The following is a 25227-nucleotide window of genomic DNA, read 5'->3' as shown; positions in this document are numbered from 1 at the left end:
CTCAGTGGATAGAGCGTGGGCCTGCGGACTGAAGGGTCCCAGGTTTGATTCTGGCCAAGGGCACATGCCTGGGTTGTGGGCTCCATCCCCAGTAGGGGGTGTGCAGGAGGCAGCCAATCAATGATTCTCTCCTATCATTGATGTTTCTATCTCTCTCTCCCTCTCCCTTCCTCTCTGAAATCAATAAAGAAATATATTTAAAAAAAATACAAATGGCCTCAGAAAAGCCACCCTAGAGCCATAGTCAACAGCTCAGCTTTCAGAGCTGGGAGTCGTAGGCTTCACCCAGGGTCTGAGTGGGCTTGCTCGGGTGAGGGTATAGTGGATAAACACGGGCCCACGGCAGTTAAGCCGTGGGATTACTCCGATGCAGGATGGGACAGCCCGTGTCAACAGCGAGGGAGGCTCTGGCAGCCAGACCTTGACCCCTGCCCCCGCGCCCAGTCACGAGGGGAGCAGGGCTGGGGGGCGGGGACGTGCCTGCTCTACAAGCTGATTGGCTGGCCGGTGCGCGCCTGCGGGGCAGAATTTAGGGGCTACCAAGCAGCGAAGACCGCTCCGCCCGGCCACTCCCTCGGCACCGCCCCCCCCCTCCCCAGTAACCGGAATCCGGTTTCCGCTTCCCGGCTCGCAGTCCCCGCGACCACCTCGCTCCCCCGGCTTCCCGGGACCCGAATTTGTAGACCCTTTAAAGGGTCCCAGTTGCCCTTCTCGGGGCCCTGCAGAACGGAAGTGGGGATCCTGGACTTCGGTTCCAGACGGTGGGGATCGGGATGGTTTTCGTGCAGATCCGAGAGGCCAAGGAGGGAGACTGTGGAAATATTCTGAGGCTGATTCGGGTTAAGTCTGCGAGCCAGAAACCGGGGTCTCAGAGAGGATCCAGCATCGGGCTGGAGGGGCGGAGAGGGTGCGGAGGAGGTGGGAGCTGCGGGAGAGGTTTGTGAGGAAGGGGAGGGAGGAGGTGGGAGTTGGGGGAGGAGGTGAGAGCGGGGGTGGGGTGGGTGGAAGCCGGGGGCGGGGGGCAGGGGGGACGGGAGGAGCGCGCCCTGGGGTCCTTCTTGTGGAGCAGCGGGGCCCTCCTGCGCTAATCTGGTCTTTGTCCCCACGCCTTAGGAACTAGCTGAGTTTGAGAAACTCTCGGATCAGGTGAAGATCTGTGAAGAAGGTTGGGGCTCAGCACCTGGGTCCTGACGGAGGCTGGGAGGAAGTGAGGGATGGGTTCCCTAGGCATTAGCTCCAGGCTGGGCAAACACCCAGGCCCTTTTTCTCTCTTTGTCACAATTATGATCGGTGCAGACTTGAGGGCAGATGGCTTTGGAGAGAATCCTCTCTATCACTGTTTGGTAGCCGAGAGCTTTCCCGGCCCCGGGGAATCACAGGGTAAGAACACACCTCCACCTCAGAGGTTTCCTCTCCAGTCAGCCTCAGGAGTGTCTCCCATGGCACCCAGTGCCCTGACCTCTCTTTACTCTCTCTTTTTCAGAGCCCTGTGTGGTGGGCTATGGGCTATACTACTTCATCTACAGCACATGGAAGGGGCGCAACGTTTATCTGGAAGACATCTATGTTAAGCCGGAATACCAGGGTACAGGGCAGAGGCCCAGGCTGGGGTGGGAGGAAAGCAAACCTATAGACCTGACCACCATCTAATCCCTACCTATGGCCTTTTCTGATCCCCTTCAACTCACACAATCCCTCTTGTTGTCTTCTTCCTCCTATATCAGGTCAGGGGATTGGTTCCAAAATAATCAAAAAGGTGGCTGAGGTGAGGAGGAAGAGGAGGCTACAGGCCAGGGGCCCTGGAAAGGCAAAGGTGTATGGGAGGCTCTCAGCTTGAATGGAGTGTGAGAAAGCCTTTCCTAGGAAAGTCAGTGATGTCTTTTCCCACAGGTGGCCTTGGACAAGGGCTGTTCCCAGTTCCGCCTGTCAGTCCTGGACTGGAACAAGAGGGCCATGGACTTGTACAAGGCCCTAGGAGCCCAAGATCTGACTGAAGCTGAGGGCTGGCACTCCTTTCGCTTCGAAGGAGAGGTGATGAGGAAGTTGGCAGGAAAGTGACTTTTCATCCCTTGGGGATCTGGCTCTATTTGAGCTACTCCTTCCCCACCAGTGCAAGCACTCTGAGAGTATCTCCACTGCCCAAAGGCCTTCCTGAAGGAAAGAAGAGTTAGGGGTGAATATTCCTGAAGCACATAAAGAGCCAGAATTGAGGGAAAGGTCTTTCCCCCTCCTTACTGAGGCTGAAAAATAAATGATAATTACTATGTCTTGATGTGTTGAGTAGAGGAGTTGTTGACTTGATGTGCTTCAGCCACTGGATGACCTTTCCTCGGCATTCTGGTTAGTGGATGTTGCTCCTGGGGGTAAAAGTGGGACCAAGAGGACTTTCACCATCAGTGGGCCAGATTTATTGGTTCTGGGCCTGTGGAATATAGAGAAAAGAAGAGCCAGGGGCCAGCTTGGCATATCAGGCTTATTGGTCACATTGGGGACCCAAACAAAGGCCTCCAAAGTCTGAATGAGCTGCCTGAGATCCAAGACTGAGGCAGGTCCGGGGAGCAGGCTGCCACCTGGTGGTAGCATTTCAGGATCACTGGGAAGACCCACTTGCCCTAACTGATTTTTAATTTATTGAGGAAGAGAGAAACATCCATTTGCTGTTCCACTTATTTATGCATTCATTGATTGATGGTTGTATGTGCCCTGACTGGGGATCGAGCCTGCAATCTTGGTATATTGTTCTAACCAATTGAACTACCCGGCGGCCAGTTGTCCTAAATATTAAAAATCAATTTAGCTAGCTAGTGCTCTTTTCAAAAGTCACAAAGCGCCTGGCCGGAGTAGCTCGGTTGGAGCATCATCCTGTGCACCTAAAGGTTGCCTATTAGATTCCCTGGTCAGGGCACATACCTGAGTTTTGGTTTGATCCCTGGTCCAAGAGTGTTTGGAGGACAGCCAATTGATGTTCTTGCTCTCCCTTTCTCTAAGCATGTGCATGTCCTCAGATGAGGATTAGAGGTGGAAAAAAAAAAGTCACAAAGCCTTTATTTTCAGTTTAGCAAAACCAAAACAAACTTTTAGGATTCATGGAGGGGAATGAATGGGCTCATATCCTACTTTCATAATAATTGTATTAAACAAGTAATGTAGGTTTGTTGTAGAAAAATTGGAATGTAAATATAAAATAATAGAATCCATATTCTAACTTACCTAACTATATTAACCCTTTGGTATCAATTCTTCAGATTAAGAATTTTATTATTATTTGAGAAGAGAGAGAGAGGGAATGAAACTCGATTTGTTGTATCACTTATTTATGAATTTATTGGTTGCTTCTTGTATGTGTCCTACCTGGGATCTGAACCTGCCTTGGCCTATCAGGGCGATGATTTACCAACCAAGCTACCCGCCAGATTTTTAAAAATGTACATATATACAACCCTAGAAGGCTTGGCTCAGTGGATAGAGCATTGGCCTGTGGACCAAAGGGTCCCAGGTTCAATTCCAGTCAAGGGCACATACCTCAGTTGCAGGCTCTTCCCCAGCCCTCTGGTCAGGGAACATGGAGGCAACCAATGTGTTTCTCTCGTATAGATATTTCTCTGTTTTTCCCTCTCTTCCACTCTCTGAAAATCAATAGAAAAATACCTTCGGGTGAGGATTAATAAAAATAAATGTGTGTGTGTGTGTGTGTGTGTGTGTGTGTGTGTGTGTGTGTGTAGGGATTTAGGAGAGCATACTCGTTTTGCAAACTTTTTTCATTTAATATATTAGGAGCATCTTCCCATGCTATTATACATCCATCATCACTTTCCATGGTGGCATGTTATTCTCTTCGTGGAAGAACAGTCAGTTAAATGGTCATAATTTAGACACTGAAAGGAACAAGCAGATCACTTAAATGTGTAAATTGTAAGAAACAGAATCTATGGATGTCTGGAGAGTTGAAGATCCATCTTTAAAAATTCGAATGAGCCCTAGCTGGTTTGGCTCAGTGGATAAAGCGTTGGCCTGTGGACTGAAGGGTCCCAGGTTCAATTCCCAGTCAAGGGCACATGCCTGGGTTGTGGGCTTGATCCCCAGCAGGGGGCGTGCAGGAGGCAACTAATCAATAATTCTCATCTTTGATGTTTCTATCTCCCTCTTACTTCCTCTCTGAAATCAGTAAAATGAAAAAAAAATTGAATAAAAAAATGCAATTTAGCCCTAGCTGGTTTGGCTCAGTGGATAGAGCATCGGCCTGTGGACTGAAGGGTCCCAGGTTCAATTCTCGTCAGGGGCACATGCTGGTTGTGGGCTCAATCCTCAGAGGGGGGGCGTGCAGGAGGCAGCTGATCAATGATTCTCTCATCATTGATGTTTCTATTTCTCTCTCCCTCTCCTTTCTCAGTGGATAGAGTGTCAGTCATGGGTTCAATTCTGGTAAAGGGCATGTACCTCAGTTGCAGATTCAATCCCTGGGTCCGGAGGCAACCAATCGTTTCTCACATCGATGTTTCTCTCCTGTCTCTCCCCTCCCTTTCACTCTCTAAAAATCAATGGCAAAAAATATCCTTAGTGAGGATTAACAAGAACAAAGATATGATTCAGTCAAAGAGAACACTTCAAGGTCCCCAATTTAAAAAAATCTTTTTAAAATATATTTTTATTGATTTCAGAGAGGAAGGGAGAGGGAGAGGGAGAGATAGAAGCATCAATGACGAGAGAGAATCATTGACTTGCTGCCTCCTGCCCGCCTCCTACTGGGGATCGAGCCCACAACCCGGGCATGTGCTCTTCACCCGCATTGAACCTCCAGTCCACAGGCCGACGCTCTGCCCACTGAGCCAAACCAGCTAGGGCTAAATTTTTTTTTAATTAAAAAAAATATATTTTATTGATTTTAGAGAGAGGAAAGGAGAAGGATAGAGAGGTAGAAACATCATCGATTGGTTGCCTCCTGCATTCCCCCTGCTGGGGATAGAGCCAGAAACCCAGGCATGTGCTATGATGGGGAATGGAACCATGACATTCTGGTTCATGGGTCAATGTTCAACCACTGAACCACATGGGCAGGGACTCTCCAAACCTTTGTTTCCTGTGTTCTCTCTTCAATGACTGGCATTGCTGGTCACACGCTAACCCAAGGTAGAAATCTGGTAGTTGTCCTGTGTTCCACTTCTTCACTGGCTCTGACTTCATTCCACCACACCTTCATCAACAATTCTTGTTGACTCTACCGCAAATTTAACAGGCTCAAATCAACCTGTACCCCTCATCCATGTAGGTCCTCAGCATCTTTCTCACCTGCAATGGCTCCTTATAGGTCTCACCACCTTCAGGACCACTCTTACTCTTCAATCTGTCTTCCACAGTTATAAAATGTATGTGGCTTAAAATCTTTCAGTGGCGCTCCATTACTGAGAAAGTAAAAGCCATTCTTCGTAAACTGATCTGAAATCCTTCACAAACTTTTTGCAGCTCCTTAGTTTAAGCCAATACTATTTGAATTAGTTGCTATTCCCCAAAGGACAGGCTCCTTCTGCTTCTCTGCACCAGTGTATTCCTTGTTTTCTCCACAATATGCTTACTGTGCTTCTCTAACAAACTTCAACTGAACCCTCAACTCAATCTGCATCACCTCCTGGCCAGTGGTGTTCCCAGATCACTCTGAATAACAATGACCTTTGTCTCCTTGGGAGTCCCTCTATACTGAATCTTTATTCTCTATCACGTCCCCAATATATAAATTCCTTGAGATCAGGGACCACACCTTGTCTTTGTATCCCTAGCATTTAGCACAGTGATTGGAACACAGTGTGGGCTTAATAAACATTTGGTAAGTGATTAAATGCACAACACGATTCTAATTTCTGTGCTATTTTATTCACTTTTATCTAAATTTCCTAATTCAAGGGTTGGAAATGTTCTCTCTTCTATCCTTATTTCATGACAATGCTTTCTATTTTGAAGTTCCTCAGCATTTAAATTTATCACATCTTGTACTGAGCTAGGTGGCATTCGCTTTTCGGGTTTATTTTGAAATTAGGCTTTAATCTTTCATTACATATAGGATCAGAATCTTCTCAAGGCAAGAATGTCGCTTGCACAGTTATTGAAACTCAAAAGAGTCGATATGTATGTAAAGCTCAGGGCATGCGCGTGGGACACTTATTTATTTATTTTTGCTTTTCGACTCCTCTTTTTTTGCTTTGGAGCGTGCGCACCAAGAAAGACAAAGGTGGGGAAAGTGACCAAGCAGCCACTCAAACGCATGCGCATCCCTAATACGTCCAAGCCTGTTGGAGCTCCCAGTGAAGTGGGTGTGGTCTGGCCAGAGCAGCAGAAATCCAATCCAATTGAGTGAGCGTGGCCCCTCCCTCCCCATGATTGGTTAGTTCTCAGTGTTGTGGGGCGGGGAAAGGAAGATATGGGGGTGTTCGAGTGGTGGGGTTGCGAAGAAAGAGCGCCAATCTCCTTCTGCGCAAGCGCAAGTAAGGGACCGAGAGGGGGCGTGAGAGAGCCAAAGGGAGTGTGGTATCTCTGAGGCGCTGGTGAGCGCGAGCTGAGTCGCCAGCCTTGACGCCTGCGCCGTAGCCCTTAGGGCCCCGCGCGCGGCGGGCGGGTGCCCCGCGCGCCTGCGCAGTGGGCGGCGGTGGCAGGGGGAGGTGGAGGCCGTGGAGCGGCAGCGGCAGGAGCGGGTCCCGCGACAGAGGCAGCAGCGGGGGTGGCGGCGGGCGGAAGCTGAGGTGACGAAGGCAGCGGCGGCGGCGGCCGTCTCTCTCACGGTGGCGGAGACCAAGGCGGTGGCGGCGGACCGGGAGCGGCCCGGCCCCGGCCCCCTGCTCGTTGGCTGTGGCAGGGCCGCCGTGGGGCCGGCCCGGCTCCCGCCCCCCGCGGCTCCCCCTCCAGCTCCTCCTCCGGGGAAACGCCGGGGGCCTGGCCCGGCCCGTACTCAGATCGCTGCTGCAGCCGTCGTCGGGGGAGTCGGAGGTGGCAGCGGCGCCATGGGCAGCCTGGCCTCTGGGGGAGATGTGGAACCAGGACTGCCCGTCGAGGTGCGCGGCTCCAACGGGGCCTTCTACAAGGTGAGACGGCGCACCGACCCGGGACACCTTTCTTTAGCCCCCACCCTCAGGCCTGAGCAAGGAAGAGTGGGGCGGGATCAAGCTTCTGGAGCTAAGTCCTTAGAACCTTAGACCCACACTCCCATCCTCAGCCCTCCTGGGGAGACCTCTGGAACTTTATCCCCATCCTCTTATTTTGGGCCATTCTATTACACCTGCTTTTACCCCATCTCAGAGAGAATGAACATGAGGACATCATTGTGCTTGGATTAGCCCTCCCACCCCCCAGACCCCATGTACCCAGTATTTATTGACTTTTCCTGTTTCCTAGTAGAAGACATGTCTTAGACTTTAATCACATTTCCCCCACACTCCAAGCACATGGAGAATTCTCTATTCTTTTTCTATAACCCCCTTGGGAAGACCGTTCTACATTATATCCGTTTACCTTCCTCCAGAGGCCTTTACCTACTGGCGCTGGAAGGCACCCCACTTTCATCTTATATTTCTGTTCCCGACCCAAGGATAAATTGTCAAACTCTGTGACATTTGGTATCTTTGACCTCAGGAACTGTGGATTGTACCAGTCAAGTTGCCTCTTAGCCAGAAGGTGGCATCTTTTCACAAGACAGTCACCCCACCCCTTTATCCTAAAGCAAGCTGGTCTGTCATTCTTAGGATGGATTTGTCTTTATTATCTCACTTTGATCTCAGATACATTTAAATCATTCATATAGTTTCTTCATCTTGAGGAATGTAAGTTTCATATTTAAGATCTGTAAAGGAGAGGGGGATTCATGAGGATTCTCTGTTTATCTTCTTAAGGATTTCCACTTCTAGAAGACTTATGGCCAACTCTCCCAATTTGGGAATCTGATGTAGTCTTTTAAAAAAATAATTTATTTTTATATATTTTTATTGATTTCAGAGAGGAAGAGAGAGGGAGAAGGAGAGGGATAGAAACATCAATGATTAGAGAGAATCATTGATTGACTGCCTCCTGCACATGCACTGGGGATTGAGCCTGCAACCCGGGCATGTGCCCTGACCAGGAATCAAACCGTGACCTCCTGGTTCATAGGTCAACGCTCAAACACTGAGCCATGCTGGCCGGACTGATACAGCTTTTTTTGAAGAAGGGGGACTACCTTGCCCTTGCCCAGGATTTGGTTCTTTAGAACTTCTTTCACTACCACCTTCTTTGTCCTGAATCCACTTTGTAGGACATTTTTTTCACTTTTAGATTAAGCCAGAAAGAGACTCCTCTTGTCTCAGGAATTTTTCTTTGTGTGACTTGTTATTTTGAAACTTTTTGGACTTTATGCTTGGAATTATGCTCAGACTTTTGATTCCTGTCTTATTCTTTTATCTTACCCTGAGGAGCAAGAGCAGAGATATCTCCTTGATAACATCATTTGTGAGAAGAGCTGCATTTCCTTCACTTCCCCTTAAGCCTTTATCCCATAATAGAACTCTCCACCTTCCTGCTCTTGGAAATGACTTTCTCCAACTCCTTCCCTGTGAAGTCATATCTTACCATGGAAAGGGTCTCCTATTTGCCCTTGGAATGAAAGGTTTCTACCCCAGTTTCAATTGATAAGTTCAGCGTAGTCATTTTTTACCCACTCCAAATGCCTATCTGTTTCTCTCTTACTACCCTCACCAGATTTCTTTTTTTTTAAGATTTAAAAAAATTGATTTTGAGAGAGAGAGGAAGGGCGAGTGAGAAATATTGATGTGAGAGCGAAACATTGATTGGCTGCCTCCTGCACACCTCTCACACGGGATTGAGCCTGCAACCTGGGCATGTGCTCTGAGGAATCGAATCAGCAACCTTTTTCATGGGTCTATGCTCAACCACTGAGCTATACCAGCCAGGGCATATTTCTTTATATTCAGTGCCTGTGTGTACCCATATTTATCTGTCTTATTCTCTCTTTAAGTCTTTGCCTTTTTATCCTGATATTTCTATATTCCTGTATAATCCCCAAGAACGACTTTATTCAATGTCTGAAGGAAGCTCCCCGCTGATCTCTTCTGTCATTTTTTTCTGCATTCTTTCTAACTCATGGGACTTTTTCTTCTAGGCTGCCTCCATAGCATTTCTGTTTTCTTTGGAAAAATCTCTTAATTCCTTTCTGATTCTGAGAGTACATTTGTCTCATTCTTTTCCCCAAAACTTGCATTACTTTTGTTAAACTAACCTTCCTCATAATATTTTAGCCCCATTTTCCCCAGTATCTTGTTCTTTTACCTAGGTCTTTCCCACCCCCAGATTCTTAGATTCTTAAATTGAGTCTGAGATCAAGATATGATGTTTGCTTTTGTTCTAGAAAGCATGGGAGCCAAGCACAGCTGGGAAAGATTGGTATCTAGTTCAAATGAACTGTGAGACAACTGGGAAGGGGGGTGTTTCCCTGTCTACATATGTACCCAGCAGAAAATCTCTTTTCTGAATCTTTCCCTTTTCTCTTGGTGGCTATGGCAATGATAGACTTGGGTGAATTGGGGGACAGGATACCTTGAATCAGGGAGTAGAGATTGTAGTTGAGCCAAAGCCAGGTAATGCATATTTTTTATTCTGGCCACTTTAGAATTTTCTGCCCCATGCCTTAGTTAAAAACAACAAAAAATCCCTAAATTCAGACTAATTTTTCTTCAGCTTTCAGTGTTGTATACTTACCCATTCTGACCTTGCTACTGATTTAATATTCATGACTCAGCACACTTTAGTGTGTGGGTCAAGGAGTGTGTACATTGCTTCTGGAACTGTAAATTGGGAAGGTCCTTTTCTCCTCTCAGAATATGGTCCTATTTTTGATCTACCGTGAAAGAACTGCAAATGTCAGGTTTGGGATCTAAGTTATTTTTGTCAATTCTCTCTTTAATGTCAGAATTTAATGTATTTTACTCCTTCAGTTATACTCTCCTAAATGAAATATCTGTTCACCTTCCAGGGCACAATCATCCAACTTTCCAGACCTTGCCTGGAAATCCTAGTTCCCATTATTTTCTCAGCTTCAACACATGGTTTTTACCCAGAGCCTTACTGCTTTTCTGCTAGAACTCCCTCTCTTTTGAGAGCCCAGGACTAGAAGATAGGTAGAAGGCAAGATCAATTTCATATCTTTTAGATGTTGAGGAAACTGAAGTACCTAAGAACCTAGGGCTCTTTATTCTGTCTAGTCCTAGGCCCTATAAACCAAAGCCAGGATATGCCATAGCCACTGAATTGAGTCATCCTTTGGAGACTCACCTGCTTATCCTCCCAATGAGCATGCATTAAGCAGAACTGGGATCTGACTGTCTACCACTAGTATATTTGGAGGAAAAAACTAGGGTGATGTTGGTGGAATTAAAGAGCAGAGACTGGAATGAAATATGAATGGAGTTAAGGTAAAAACTTGGAGGATGTTTGAAGGAAAAAGACTCTGGAAATAGAGTAAATGACATTTGGTTGAATTGCTGAGTAATGTGAGGGAAAACTCCATTCTGAGTTCTACATTTCTGCTTTGGGGATCATGGTAGCTAGAAAAACCAGGGTGTCATTGCTACCTCCACCTGAGGTTCAACTCTGATATGTTGGAGAAGAATTGAGTTAGAACTTTAGGCATATACTTTGTGAATAGTTATAGCTAGGAGTGGTTATCTCTTTACAAAAGAGGTAGGCAAGTAATTTTCTTCTATCTCTTCCACTCCTTTTATCTCAACCCTAAAATGTTTTGAGAAGAGCTAACTCTTTATAAACTATTTCTAAAGCTTGGAGATAAACATTTTGGATAAAGAATTGGATGAAGTCAGCTGAAGAGGCTGGTTGATGTTTCTAGAAATCCAGACACATTTTTTTTTTTTTTTTTAATATATTTTATTGATTTTTTACAGAGCGAAAGGGAGAGGGAGAGAGAGTTAGAAACATTGATGAGAGAGAAACATCAATCAGCTGCCTCCTGCACACCCCCCACTGGGGATGTGCCCGCAACCAAGGTACATGCCCTTGACCGGAATCGAACCTGGGACCCTTGAGTCTGCAGGCCGACGCTCTATCCACTGAGCCAAATCGGTTAGGGCCAGACCCATCTAAAGGGGGGAAAGAAGAGGCAAAGGATACATTATTTTTTTTAAAATACATTTTTATTGATTTTTCAGAGAGGAAGGGAGGAGAGAGAGAAACATCAATGATGAGAGAGAATCACTGATCAACTGCCTTTTGCATGCCCTCTACTGGGGATGGAGCCCACAACCCAGGCATGTGCCCTTGACTGGAATCGAACCTGGGACCCTTCAGTCCACAGTTTGACGCTCTATCCATTGAGCCAAACTGGCTAGAGAGGGATACAGTATTTAAAATTTTTTTTTTTTAGTGGATGACAGAGGAGGAAACTTAAGGAGTTAAGAGAAGAACTGAAAAGGAAGAGGGACTCAGGCAAGTAGTGAGGAATAAAAATGCTTCAGAAGACTTGAATGGGGAATAGTAGGAGTGGGCATTGATGGAGCTGAATGAAGAGTAGAAAAGACGTTTCTGGGGAAGGGAATGGCAGAGAAAGTTAAAGCATGGATAAAGAAGGGGCCAGATAGTACCAGGAGTACTAATGCCTTGGGCAGTAGTAAGGTTCCATACTAAGATCCAATCTGAAAGAAGAGAAAGATGGCTTATATCAAGAGTGAAATTTAGTCCCACAGGTGTGTCTCAGTGGTTCAGTGTCGACCCAGGAACCAAGAGATCACTGGTTCGATTCCTGGTTAGGGCATGTGCCCAGGTTGAGGGCTCAATCCCTAGGGGGGAGGGGGGCAATTTAGGTTAAGATTTTCCCACCATAAGGAAACAGCAATATAATAAGTGTTTATGATTGACCAATTTTGTGAAGTGGAAGTGATACAATGTGTGTTTTTGGTGTTTTCTCTCCTAATCTTTTATCCCTAGCTGCAAAGTTCAGGAATAGCCTTTTGAACCCCCTAATTAAGAAAAAAATATTTTTTAATCCTCAGATTTCAATGTTTTCATTGATTTCAGAGAGAGAAAGAAAGGAAAACATTGATGTGAGAGAGAAACATTGATCAGCCTGAAACCTGGGTATGTGCCTTGACTGGGAATTGAACCTGGGTCCTTTCAGTGTATGGCTAACACTCTAACTGAGTCACACCAAAGCTGGAACCCCCTAAATTTTTTTTTTTTAAATCCTTACCTGAAGACATGCATAGAGAGTGGAAGGGCGGGGGCGGGGCGGGGGGAGAGGAAAAGAGAGAGAGAGAGAGAGAGAAGCATCAATTGGCTGCTTTCTGTGTACTCCCAGACTGAGGATCAAACTCGCAACCCATGCACGTGCCCCAACCAGGAATAAAACTGGCACCCTTTCAGTGCACAAGAGGATGCTCAACCAACTGAGCCCGTCAAGCCGGGCTGAACTCTCTAATTTTTTTTAACTGCTTTATTGAGGTATAATTGGCATACAGTGAAGTACATATATTTAAAGTATACAATTTGTTAGGTTTTAACATAGGTGTATATATAAGTGTGTGTAGATAGATAGATAGATATAAAATAAACCATTTCTAGAATCAGGATAATGAACATTTCCTATCACTCCCACAAGTCTTCCACCAATCACTCATCTACTTTCTGTCATACATTAATTGCATTTCCTGATTTTTTTTAATTAAAAAAAAATTTCAATGTTTTTTATTGGGTTTAGAGAGAGAGAAACATCAATGAGAGAAACATTGATTCACCTCCTGTATGCTCTGTACTGGGGATCCAACCTGCAACCTGGGCATGTACCTGACTGGGAATCGAACCAGTGAGTCTCAGTGCATGGACTGATGCTCAACCAACTGAGCCACACCGGCAAGGGCACATTTCCTGATTTTTTACAGAAGTTAAAGGCAATTCACTATATAAAAGATAGTCTTTTAAACAACTGGATATCTATAAGTAAAAAATGAACTTTGTTATTAATTATCTTGCATCATATACAATATTTAACTCAAAATAGATGATAGACCTAAATGTAAAATAAAAACTATAAAACTTCTAGAAGAAGACATAGGCATATACCTTTGTGGCCTTGGATTAGACAAAGATTTCTTGGATATGAAACCAAAAGCTCAGTCATAAAATTAAAAATTGATGAATTTGACTTCATAAAAATTAACAGTCCTTAATTTTGAGTATGTGAAAGTAGGAAGGTAGAAAAATTGGGAGCATAGGATCAGACACATAGCTTTGACTTCTGCAGTGAGGACATAGAAAGTAGGAGTTAGACCAGCTATTTACTCATCCCTGTTCTCCCTTATCGTGATCTCAAGATTGGGGTCTTCTACAAATTTTATTATCCTTTTCTAATGCCTTGCAGTATTATAGTCTAGCACTCAGAAATCTCACATCTCTTAAGTTCTAATTTTTTCTTCTGTAAATTGTGTTTATCATTTTTAACTTTTCCACTGTTCTGTTTATTCTCTTAGGACCTCAGGCATCAAGGCACCAAGTTTGCTCAGTTCTCTTGCTGTATTGGGGAGCTAGACCCTTCTCTTTCCTTGGCAGATCCTGATGTCCTCTAGGTGTTCCAGGACAGCCTCACGCTGTCTCATGGGATATTCTTAGCCTTGCTGAATGTTGTTGGTATTTTAATTGAATTCTGGCAAGCTACTCAGCACAACAGAAATCAGACAGATAGGAAGTCCCCTGTGGGAGCCATAGTAGACCACCAGTTTCCAGGCTGGTTTTTGTTTGTTGTTTTTGTTAATCCTCATCTGAGGATATTTTTCTGTTGATTTTTAGGCAGAGTGGAGGAGAGAGAAAAAGACAGAAACATCAATGTGAGAGAAACACATCAATTGGTTGCCTCCTGCACACGCCCCAACCAGGGCCCGGGTCGGGGAGGAACCTGCATCTAAGCCCTTTACCTACCAGAATTGAACTGCTGATGCTCTATCCACTGAGCCAAACCAGCTAGGGCTTCCAGGCTGTTTTGATGCAAGTGATTTGCCTCCCTCTACTTTCTGTCTCATTTGTGGATTTTGCCACATCTCTTTCCATGCAGGTATCACTCCTTTATCTCTACCTCAATATTCATATTCTTTCTCAAGTACAGCTTTTTTCTGGCCCTATCTTTAGATTGCTTGTGTCCCCATCTAAAACTATATTTTTAAGGGCCTCTGAATGTCTCTGTTCCCTTTAATGGCTAAGATGGTGGTAAATTGTTATTTTCGTTTTTTAACTTTGTTTTAAAATTTATTCTAGGGCTTTGTGAAGGATGTCCATGAAGACTCTGTCACCATCTTCTTTGAAAACAAGTAAGACCTCGGGAATAGAGAATCTAGTATATTAGGTCCTAGAACAGGGGTGGGCAAACTTTTTGACTCGAGGGCCACAGTGGGTTCTTAAACTGGACCGGAGGGCCGGAACAAAAGCATGGATGGAGTGTTTGTGTGAACTAATATAAATTCAAAGTAAAGGAGCGGAGGGGAGAGCAAGAGAACCCTCCACTCTTTCGGCTCCGCGGGCCGGATAGAACAGCCGAACGGGCCGGATCCGGCCCGCGGGCCGTAATTTGCCCACGGCTGTCCTAGAAGGAGAGTGGAGAAGAGAGGGTGGCTGAATCCCATGAGGCATGTAATAGGTAGGGGAAAGCCAAGGGTTTGGGTGGGCAACTTTATATGGATCGCAGGAGAGGAAAGGGCTAAAATTTAGTGAGGGTAGGGGAGCATTTGACCCAGTATTTAGATGGTAGCAAGAGATGGAAGATACCATTATGAGCAAGGTTTAGGCTCTCATCATCAGGGAAGGTAGAAATTGCTCAGCGATTTGAGGTGATCACCTAATCCTGAAGAAATGGGCAACCACATTAGCCTGAATAGCTTTCGTATCACCGTTTCATTTGCAGCTGGCAGAGTGAGAGACAAATTCCTTTTGGGGATGTGCGGCTACCACCTCCAGCTGACTATAATAAGGAGATCACAGAAGGGGATGAGGTGGAGGTAAGGTCCATGGAGTCCACCCTTTCTAAATTTCATTTTTCTCACTGCATCTCCCTTACTCTGTTATCAGTATCCTAGGCTCCTTCCTGGTTGGTTCACTCTCCTTACTCCCCAAGCTAAGCTACTATATCCAGTCAGGTTGTCGATGGACAAGTGAAATGCAGCAGTTCCCTGCCCATCTCTCTTGTGATCAACCAAACTTTCAGGGAGTTTCCTAGTTGCAGAGGATTATTTACCTTTTATTTATTATAGCAGCATGTAAATTCTAATGCTCTCTGATTTCTAATTAGCAGTTCCTTCCTCCAGTTTCTTTTATCTTGGTTTAAGGATACCTCCCAAGTATTTTAATGCTTATTCCATTCTTGATGTTTTTGGATGGTCTTCAGTATCTTTTTTATTTTTATTTTCCCTTCAGGTTTATTCTCGAGCCAATGAGCAAGAGCCTTGTGGCTGGTGGCTGGCCCGGGTGCGGATGATGAAGGGAGATGTGAGTGATTGTGAAGGCCCTTGGAGAACTGCTGAAACAAATATTTTAGTTATAGAAAGGTGGGAGGTAGAAACTCAGGTCATCCAACACCTTCTCCTTTCTTTCCTTTGGTCAGTTCTATGTCATTGAATATGCTGCCTGTGATGCCACTTACAATGAGATTGTAACTCTGGAACGGCTTCGGCCAGTTAATCCCAATCCCCTTGCAACCAAAGGCAGCTTCTTCAAGGTTACCATGGCTGTTCCTGAGGATCTGAGAGAAGCGTAAGTGTTAGGGATGTAGGGAGTAGTATTGGGCCCAGGCCCTCTTTACAGCCCTCATCTCTGCCTTTATTTCTCCCAGTTTCAGTCTTGTCTATTGTTCCCTTGGCCCTCTAGAGCCCTTCTTGCTCCCAGTTCTTGTTTTTCTTTATCCCTTGAAATGCCCCCGCCCCTTTTTTTTAATCTTCACCTGAGGATATTTTTTTCCATTGATTTTTTTAGAGAGAGTGAAGGGGTGGGGGTGCGGAGAGAGAAACAAGACACATCGATTAGTTGCCTCCTGCTGCACTGAACAGGGTTGGGGATGAACCTGCAACCTAGGTATATGCCCTTGACCGGGAATCAAACCCCTGACTCTTTGGTGCATTCTAACCATTGAACACACCAACCAGGGCTCCCCTGTACCTTTGCCTGCACTCTACTCTGCCCTCTGAACACTTTCTCTTTCTTTGCAGCTGTTCCAATGAAAATGTTCATAAAGAGTTTAAGAAAGCGTTGGGAGCGAACTGCATCTTTCTCAACATCACAAATAGTGAGCTTTTCATCCTGGTGAGTTTATTTGTGTAAACCCTTTCAGCAATTTTTCCTTCTCCCATTTTAACTTCTCTGTAGAAATGGAGGAGCTAGAATGTGCTTATATTTATTTGTCAGAGAGGACTTTATTGCTCCTGACCTCTGTGGGCCCAGGTAGCCCTACCTTTCCTTAGTCTTCCTTATGTCAGACCTTGAACTTTTTAATTTATTTTTTAATTCTCACCAGAGGATATTTTTCCATTGACTTTTATAGAGAGCAGGAGAATGAGGGAAAGACAAAGAGAAATATCAATGTGAGAGAAACACATCGATTGGTTGCCTCCTGCACATCCCCGACCAGGGCCTGAACCAGGGAGGAGCCTGCAACCGAGGTACGTGCCCTTGACTGCAATCGAACCTGAGACCCTTGGGTCCGCAGGCCGATGCTTTATCCACTGAGCCAAACTGGCTAGGGCGAATTTTTTTTTTTAAACCTGGTCCTTATATTGCAGTCTAGGCTGGGTCCCTCTCTTGTATACTTAGACTCTAAAAAATAGACTGTACAGTTCTCACCTGTGTCTGCTGCCTAAAATCTCTTCCCTTAGGCACCCAGAGAGTAGGCCCTTGTGAGGCTGACAATGATTTTCCTCTTCCCTAGCTTTATTTTTTAACTCCCACCCTTGTCCAGAGACCAGACATCCTGATTCCCAGTTGTTGGCTCTCCCCGAGTGTGTATTCAAAGTCATTTTTTAAAAGATACATATTTTTAATGATTTCAGAGAGGAAGGGAGAGGGAGAGAGATAGAAACATCAATGATGAGAGAGAATCATTGATTGGCTGCCTCCTGCATGCCCCCTACTGGGGATCGAGCCTGCAGCCCAGGCATGTGCCCTTGACCAGATTGAACCTGGGACCCTTCAGTCCACAGACCGATGCTCTATCCACTGAGCCAAACCAGCTAGGGCTTCAGAGTCAATTTTAATGACTTCCATTGGTTTATTCCCAGTCAACCACAGAAGCCCCTGTGAAGCGTGCATCCCTGCTGGGTGATATGCATTTTCGAAGCCTGCGCACCAAACTGCTACTCATGTCTCGAAATGAAGAAGCTACGAAACACCTAGAGGTAGATTTTGGCTTTACTCTTTACTGCTGTTATATTGGTACTAGAGAGGCCCAGTGCACAAAATTTGTGCACAGGTTGGGTCCCTACTCCTGGCTGGTGATCAGGGCTGATCAGGGCCTGCCTTCTCCCCGCTGTCGGCTGCTGGCTGCTGGCTGCTGGCTGGGGCCTTCCTTCATTCTGCGCCGCCCCCTGGTGGTCAGCGCACGTCATAGCAAGCGGTCGAACTCCCGGTTGGTTGAACTCCCAAGGGGTAATTTGCATATTAGTCTTTTATTATATAGGATAGGGTAGAATTATTGTCCTCCCTTCTTGCCCCATCCTTTACCCATGCTCTTATGTTTACAGAACACAAAGACGAAGGCCTGTGTAGGCCATTATACCTGATCTGCTATTTTATCCCAGATGCCTCCAGATGGCAGAGCTCCATCATGTTATAGTACAGTTGCTTACAAACTCTTTTTGAGCCATGGGACTCTGATTAAGTGAAATATACTTGAAAGCACAGCGCATAAAACATCAATCAGAGCAGTGGAGGAGGATGGTGTGGGGGGCATTTTCTTCTACTGGCATCCCTCAAATTACCTCAGAACCAAAACACTTTGAAGGATATATTTGAGAACCATTTGTACACTGGAAAGACAACTGAACTTGGGATTGTAAGTCTTGCTTTGTCATATAATTGACCTTTGGCAAATTATTTTACTGAACTTTTATCTTCATTTGTGACAGTGAGGTTAGACTAAAATACAGGGGCGGGCAAAAGTAGGTTTACAGTTGTGAATATGCAAGTTTATTCGTATTATTTGTACTGCAACTGTAAACCTACTTTTGCCCACCATTGTATTTCTGAGATTTGAGATCTATCCATCTTATGATGATTAGATTTCCTTTTCTTAGGTATTATTTCATTCTAAATGAGTAGGGTATGTGTTTATGTTTGAACATGCATTTCCATTTATCAAGTAAACTGGTGTTTTTGGGAAGCTTTTCTCTGAGCCTGTGCAAATTCTGGATCATGGTAATCTTTCACTTCTCTAGGGATGCTATTCAGGGCACTGCAGTTAAAAATTCGCCTGGTCTGTGTGGCTCAGCAGTGGAGTATTGATCCAGGAACCAAGAGGTTGCTGGTTTGATTCCCTGTTAGGGCACATGCCTGAGTTGCAGGCTTGATCCCCAGTAGGGGGTGTGTAGGAGGCAGCCGATCAATGATTCTCTCTCATCATCGATGTTTCTCTCTCTCTCTCCCTCTCCCTTGCTCTCTCTCTCTAAAAATCAATAACAATATATTAAAAAATAAGTAAATAAAAATTCACCATTGCCTCCTGATAGTAAAAACGACATCTGCTTCATTTCTCAATGAACATGTTTCCTGGTGACAGAGGTAGAATATTTAACTCCTCTAGGACTTGGCTGTATTGATCTGTATGGTAAAGTGTACCAGATAGCTAAGTTAACCATGGGTGCAAGGTCTTAAGAATCGGGACATGCTTTTGGTTTTGAGAAATCTTGTGTTTTTTTAATATATTTTTTATTGATTGCAGAGAGGAAGGGAGAAGGGGTGGGGAGAGAGAGAAGCATCAGTGATGAGAGAGAATCACTGATGGGCTGCCTCCTGCACACCCTCTACTGGGTATTGAGCCTGCAACCCAGGCACGTGCCCTTGACTGGAATCGAACCTGGGACCCTTCAGTCCGCAGGCCGATGCGCTATCTGCTGAGCCAAACCGGCCAGGACTTGTGTTTTTTGTGTTTTTTTTTTAAATTATTATTAAAATATTGAATATATAAGGGATAATAAAATAATACAGCACCCTTAGTATACTTAAGATACTTATAAATCCAGTTAGATCCTTTCCTCTTCCTCTCTTAAGTTATTTTGAACACCCAACTTAGTTATTTTATCCAGCCTTCTCTTCTTGCCTAGTGTAAATCCTTGCTATAATTCAATCTCATCTATTTTGGAAGTAGGAAGTCATGGATTGTGACTTGGGAATGTCCCCTGTAGATATCTTTCCTATTTGGTGCTTTTTACCTAAGACTCTCTCTTCTAGAATCTTTCTTGTCTTCCTGTCTTTGTACTCAGGGATCCCACAAAGGACTGGTTAAGAAGTGAAGTAGTATGGTGTTCCATAGGCTCCTTTTATGCTTTTCTTAACCTGTTGCTTTCTGCTCAACTTTCCAGGTTTTATTTTGGGAATTGATATTAGTTTGGTTAAGTAATAGTCATAGTTCCTTATACTTGCATTTACTTTGTGAAAAGTTCTTTCTCACCAGTCTTATTTTTAATCTTCTTGATTGTCTGGGAATGGGGTGGGTCAGGTGTAATCATTTAGCAGATGACAGAATGAAGGCACAGTGTGTGTGTTTTGTTTAGGATCACACAACCAGATAGTGGTAGAGCTAAATCCAGAACTTTGGTGGCTCCGAGCCCAAACACTGCCCTCATTTTCTCCCCTTTTCCCTAAGCCATTGGTATTTGGAAGGTAGGAGTGTAATTTAAAGTTCCTGAATTTTCCACACAGGTTCTGATGGCAGCAGACTCTGGAGTGGTTCTGGTTTGCTTGCACATACTTTTTCTCATTGAAGTTATGTAAAGTGTCAGGTGCCTGGGACAGGTATTCTGAGATTCCGCCATTATGATTCCTACAGTGCCTTTTCCTTTCAGACAAGTAAGCAGTTGGCAGCAGCATTCCAAGAGGAGTTCACAGTGCGAGAGGACCTGATGGGACTGGCAATTGGGACTCATGGTGCCAACATCCAGCAGGCCCGAAAAGTACCTGGGGTGACTGCCATTGAGTTGGGTGAAGAGACCTGTACTTTCCGCATCTACGGGGAGGTCAGCAAAAGATAACTGTTTTCTAGATCTCTTAGGGGATACAGAGAAGAGAGGGTGAAGTAGAAAGGAAACCTGAGTCATGTTGATCTCCCTCCCTGACTTTGGTGGCAGTGATTTTCTCAAAGACGAAGAGTGGCAGAAAGATTATTGTTTGAGATCCAAGTTCTCTGTTTTAGTGATGACTCCCCACTCTTCTTAGACTCCTGAGGCATGCCGACAGGCCCGAAGCTACCTTGAGTTTTCTGAGGACTCTGTGCAAGTGCCTAGGAACCTGGTTGGTGAGTTGGGGGTGTGTATATATAAAAGAGAATACAGTGGGGGGCCAGAAGTGAAATTCTCTAAAGTGATTCTGGGCTTGCTTGGCACCTCCCTTTGGACTTTAGTTTCACAAGGACAGAATGATCTATAGCAGGAGTGACAAAAATGGAAGAACAGATTTCTAGGGATTGTAATATTTTGTCCTGTGAAAACTCAATAGGAAACTAGACGCAAGTAGAGTATTAAACAAAATCTACATATAGAAGCTGAATGACTATCTTAACTGTTTTGACTCTGCTTTCTCTCCTTAAAAAAAAAAGGTCTAAATTCTCCTTTATCCATTCAGGCAAAGTGATTGGAAAGAATGGAAAAGTAATCCAGGAGATCGTGGATAAATCTGGTGTGGTGAGGGTTCGAGTAGAAGGGGATAATGACAAGAAGAACCCCAGGGAGGAGGTATGGGCAATTTTGCCTAGAGATTGGTGTCCAGAAGTAGATGGGATTGCTCACAAAGCCATTCTCTGAGGGCTAGGATTTCTGGGCGGGGGGGGGGGGGGAGGGGGGGGTAGAGCATTTTGTTTCCCCCTCGATGTAGAGCCAGAAAGATCGCATTGGGCTCTGGGCTCTGGCCAGGTAGCTCAGTTGGTTAGTCATCCCCACATGCCAAGGTTGTGGGCCAATGAATGCATAAGTAAGTGGAACAGCAAAATTGATGTTTCTTCCTCTCTCTCTCTCTCTCTCTCTCTCTCTCAGTGATCCCATTGGTTGGGCTCCCAGGGGAGATAGGGTAGAGTTAATACTTCCATCTGGCTCTCCTTCTAATCCATCTGCCTTTCCCTCTATTCTCCAGGGAATGGTTCCCTTCATATTTGTTGGCACTCGAGAGAATATCAGCAATGCTCAGGCTCTGTTGGAATATCACCTCTCCTACCTGCAGGTACCCAAGCTAGAAATCTGGGAGAGGAAAGCTCTGAGTCTAGCAAAGGGGCAAAGACTGCTGGTGGATCAAGTTAGGAGTTGTGCCCAGTTTGTCTCTCTGAGTAGAATAGAAACCACTGGGTGGGAATTTGGGGCTGTGGGGTTGGATCCCAGAATATTTTTTGTTTAACCAATGCCTGCCTTCTTACATTCCTGAAAGTAAAGATATGTAGGGATGGTCAGGGCAGAGAAGCATGAAAGGAGACTGTTCATTGATCTTATACTTTTTCCTCCTTCCATATCTTCCTCCATTTTTTACCCAACCAGGAGGTGGAGCAACTTCGCTTAGAGAGGCTACAAATTGATGAACAGCTTCGGCAGATTGGGCTGGGCTTTCGCCCTCCTGGGAGTGGGAGGGGCACCGGAGGCAGTGACAAAGCTGGATATACCACGGATGAGAGCTCCTCCTCCCTGCATACCACACGAACCTATGGGGGCAGCTATGGGGGCCGTGGCCGGGGCCGAAGGACAGGTGGTCCTGCCTATGGTAAGAAAGCTATGGGAGAGGGAGGCAAACAGTGGTGGGCTTGTGAGGAGAGGCAAAGGTCTGGGTGGAAAGGGTGATGGAGATGACAGTTGGCTGGGGGACTGGTGAGTAAGAAGAAGTCTTCCAGTTTGGGGACAGTGATGGATCCTGGGATTGGGGGGAGTGACTTGATTCAACACCCTGTGTTCTTTAGGCCCCAGCTCAGACCCATCTACAGCTTCTGAGACCGAGTCTGAGAAGAGGGAAGAGCCTATCCGAGCTGGGACAGGAGATCGAGATCCCCCAACCCGGGGGGAAGAAAGCCGGAGGCGGCCAACTGGGGGCCGGGGTAGGGGACCTCCACCTGCTCCCCGGCCTACTTCGAGATACAACTCTTCATCTATTAGCTCAGGTACTAGTACCAGACAGCTGGGTTCATGAATGTAGGACAAAGGGAAAGTTGGTGGGCACCTGACTTTCCAATTCTTCCTTTTCTAACCAGTGCTGAAGGATCCAGACAGTAATCCCTACAGTCTACTGGACACATCTGAACCAGAGCCTCCAATTGATTCAGAGCCTGGGGAACCCCCACCAGCAAGTGCCAGGCGCCGCCGCTCCCGCCGCCGGCGCACTGATGAAGACAGGACTATAATGGATGGAGGCCTGGAATCTGATGGGCTTAGCACGACAGAAAATGGCCTGGGTAAGGGGTGTTTAAAAATTAGAGCTGGGCAAGAACTGAGGGATGGGAGTTTGGATGCATGATTTGAATTTTCCCCTGCCCCACAGAAGATGAATCCAGACCTCAGCGTCGAAATAGGAGCCGCCGCCGCCGTAACCGCGGTAACCGTACTGATGGTTCTGTCAGTGGAGATCGCCAACCAGGTCAGCTAACACTGGGTACCAGCATCCTTCCTTAGAGCTGAGAGAATGGGATGCCTCCTACCCTATGATAACCAGGGATTGGGGTTCATTGGGTATCTAGGGGCTGGATACCTGGGTTCCTTCTGAAACTCTTGGTCCTCTGCCTTCCGCAGTGACTGTGGCTGACTATATCTCCCGAGCAGAGTCTCAGAGCCGCCAGCGGCCAACCCTGGAGCGCACTAAACCCTTAGAGGACTCTCTTTCAGGACAGAAGAAGGTAGGCAAGCAAGATGTAATTTACTCCTCTTCCCTTTTTTGTTCTTTAGGGGCAAGGGACACAAGAAATTTAAAAAAAGAAATCTCTTTAAAAAAAAATATATATATATATATATTATTGATTTTTTACAGAGAGGAAGGGAGAGGGAGAGTTAGAAACTTCGATGAGAAACATCAATCAGCTGCCTCCTGCACACCCCCTACTGGGGATGTGCCCGCAACCAAGGTACATGCCCTTGACCGGAATCGAACCTGGGACTCTTGAGTCCGCAGGCTGACGCTCTATCCACTGAGCAAAACCGGTTAGGGCACAAAGAAATCTCTTGCTAAATGGCAGAGAAGACTATGTCTGATGGAGTTTAGAATAGTGGAAAATTTGAAAGAAGTTTCCAGGAAAGTTTGGTTCATATTTTATGGGTCCCAATGAGAGTGACTTAGTTTAAGGACCAATCCCTGGGTCACCAGATGCCAGGAGTGCTAGGATGGTAGAGAATGTCATTACCTGAATTTCTACTGACCACTTCTTCTTCTCCATTTTCTTTCCCACTTTCCCTTCAGGGTGACTCTGTTGGCAAGCTTCCTAAGGGCCCCTCAGAGAATGGGGAGCTCTCTGTTCCCCTGGAGTTGGGTAGTTTGGTGAATGGGGTTTCTTAAAACCTCCAGCCTGCATCCCTCCCTTCTCCATCTCGCTTGCTGCCCAACACCATGGCCCTCACAGGCCCGACTGACCTGCGCTGGAGCTGCTCTTATCTAGGGGGGAGGGGGGTGGCACAAAAGCTTGGGTCCCCCTCCCCAACCTCCAGGAGCTAGTGGAGGGTGTGTAACAGGGTCATACCCACCTCCCTCTTGTCCACCCTACCCCAGGGTGAGGGGAGCCTCTCCTTCCCCATCAGACTGGATGTGCCTTTATCCTCTAATGCCCCAATCTCTCTCTAAACACCCCCATTCTCCGCCTGTTGGTGCGGGGTGCTTCTTGACCCACCCAGATTTGACAGTTCAGGGGGGTTCCCCTGCTATCCCTCCTACCATCCTGTACCCCCGATTTCTGGGGCCTCATCACTGTGGAAGACGGGGATAGTAAGGGTATAAGTGGGTGGGAGGCATGGGGAAGGTTTTGGAGTAGAACCAGGGGTGTGTATGAAGGGGGTGACAAGGTCCCCCAGGGGAAGGGGGACCAACCTTATCTGGTGGATGAGAAGGCGTATTTATTTTTCACTGTACAGTATTTAAAAAGAGAATTAAAAAATCCAAACGGCTCTCTGGTTCTTGTGTCTTCCTTGTGCCAGTTTGGTCCAGCTGTTTTCCTAAGACTGATCTGTCCTGGTCCCTGGCCCTTGCCTTCTGTTTCTCTGAACCTGGCTCTCGTGTTCCAAAGATGGTCTACTTTGGGAATTCTGGACAGTCTTCAGTTCCCTAGGCCCAGGTACTCTCCTGGTCGAGGAGAGTGGCTTGTGTCTTGCTGCTTTTCTCCTCCCCCCAAGTTTGCTGCTGGAGGGAGCTGGGCCACTCCTGTACCCTGAGTCACAGCTGGCTAGGTAGGGCTGCCCAAGCTGGAACTGTTCCTGCTAGGAGCCAAGAGCCAAGACTGGCTGCTTAATCGGATTACCTGAGGCCTGGGGCTTGGGCCGAGTCTTGGGCAGAGTGAGACCTAGATGTCCAGCCCTCATTCCCTGCTCTGGAATCAGACCTTTTTTATCTTCCAGCATCCATGTCACTGATCTCTCAACCCCAGGGATGTTGTCCTGGGGTTGCTGGCTCCCTGCCTCCAGACTCTGACTAAAGTTTGAAGATAAAGCATGTGGTGGAGAAACCTTTGTTTGGGGGCCAGAGTTGGGAGTTTAAGTTTTCTCACCTGGAGTGGTGTTGAATCACCACCCAAGCACCTGCTGGGATGACTCAGGCAACAAGAATGGACTGCCTCCCAGTAAATGCCCTGACTTTCTTGTCCCAGGGGCAGATCGGGTTTTGAGGGGCACTGGGCACAAGAAAGGGTTTGGGGTGGGTGTGTGGTATTCCAGTTCTTCCTAACACAATTGACCCTGAGGGCTTTTGATTCAGGTGTTTGCTCCCATTGTGCAAAGGAATTGACTTTAAATTGCCAAAGCTTAAGAAGGGAGGGGAAGACTCGCAGAGCTACTGGGGCTG

The 25227-nt window shown here is 46.1% G+C and overlaps 2 protein-coding genes across 3 annotated transcripts; both read left to right on the top strand.

Moving 5' to 3' along the window:
- The first annotated feature begins 519 nt into the window (after positions 1–519).
- Positions 520–2272, top strand: SAT2 (spermidine/spermine N1-acetyltransferase family member 2). 2 transcript variants are annotated; one of them, XM_080681541.1, is made up of 6 exons: positions 520–839; positions 1114–1165; positions 1297–1380; positions 1484–1585; positions 1725–1765; positions 1891–2272. In XM_080681541.1, the coding sequence occupies exons 1-6, from the start codon at positions 774–776 to the stop codon at positions 2056–2058; spliced, it is 513 nt and encodes a 170-aa protein (XP_080537667.1). In that variant the 5' UTR covers positions 520–773; the 3' UTR covers positions 2059–2272. The 2 variants fall into 2 exon arrangements, with proteins under 2 accessions (XP_080537667.1, XP_080537668.1); XM_080681542.1 differs by lacking the exon at positions 1725–1765 and having other exon boundaries at positions 523–839; positions 1484–1566.
- A 4336-nt stretch (positions 2273–6608) lies between these two features.
- Positions 6609–24338, top strand: FXR2 (FMR1 autosomal homolog 2). The gene is made up of 17 exons (XM_080680309.1): positions 6609–7067; positions 14284–14336; positions 14927–15020; positions 15436–15507; positions 15623–15771; positions 16224–16317; positions 17289–17405; positions 20070–20240; positions 20440–20518; positions 20845–20954; positions 21349–21435; positions 21744–21963; positions 22157–22354; positions 22445–22645; positions 22732–22827; positions 22980–23083; positions 23641–24338. Exons 1-17 carry the CDS (start codon positions 6987–6989, stop codon positions 23734–23736), a joined length of 2022 nt encoding a protein of 673 aa, XP_080536435.1. The 5' UTR covers positions 6609–6986; the 3' UTR covers positions 23737–24338.
- The last annotated feature ends 889 nt before the right edge of the window (positions 24339–25227 follow it).

This window comes from Plecotus auritus (assembly GCF_963455305.1).
Source record: "Plecotus auritus genome assembly, chromosome: 7".
Classification (NCBI taxonomy): domain Eukaryota; kingdom Metazoa; phylum Chordata; class Mammalia; order Chiroptera; family Vespertilionidae; genus Plecotus; species Plecotus auritus.
The sequence above is the reverse complement of the archived record's forward strand: the minus strand, read 5'-3'. Positions and strand labels throughout refer to the sequence as shown.

Excerpts from the sequence above, each read along its gene's own strand:
- FXR2 (XM_080680309.1), top strand. The coding sequence starts at position 6,987 with ATGGGCAGCCTGGCCTCTGGGGGAGATGTGGAACCAGGACTGCCCGTC. Across the intron at positions 17,406-20,069 it reads AAGCTACGAAACACCTAGAG|ACAAGTAAGCAGTTGGCAGC; the intron begins GTAGATTTTGGC and ends TTTTCCTTTCAG. Across the intron at positions 20,519-20,844 it reads AGTGCCTAGGAACCTGGTTG|GCAAAGTGATTGGAAAGAAT; the intron begins GTGAGTTGGGGG and ends TTATCCATTCAG.
- SAT2 (XM_080681541.1), top strand. The coding sequence starts at position 774 with ATGGTTTTCGTGCAGATCCGAGAGGCCAAGGAGGGAGACTGTGGAAAT. Across the intron at positions 1,586-1,724 it reads TGTTAAGCCGGAATACCAGG|GTCAGGGGATTGGTTCCAAA; the intron begins GTACAGGGCAGA and ends CTCCTATATCAG. Across the intron at positions 1,766-1,890 it reads TAATCAAAAAGGTGGCTGAG|GTGGCCTTGGACAAGGGCTG; the intron begins GTGAGGAGGAAG and ends CTTTTCCCACAG.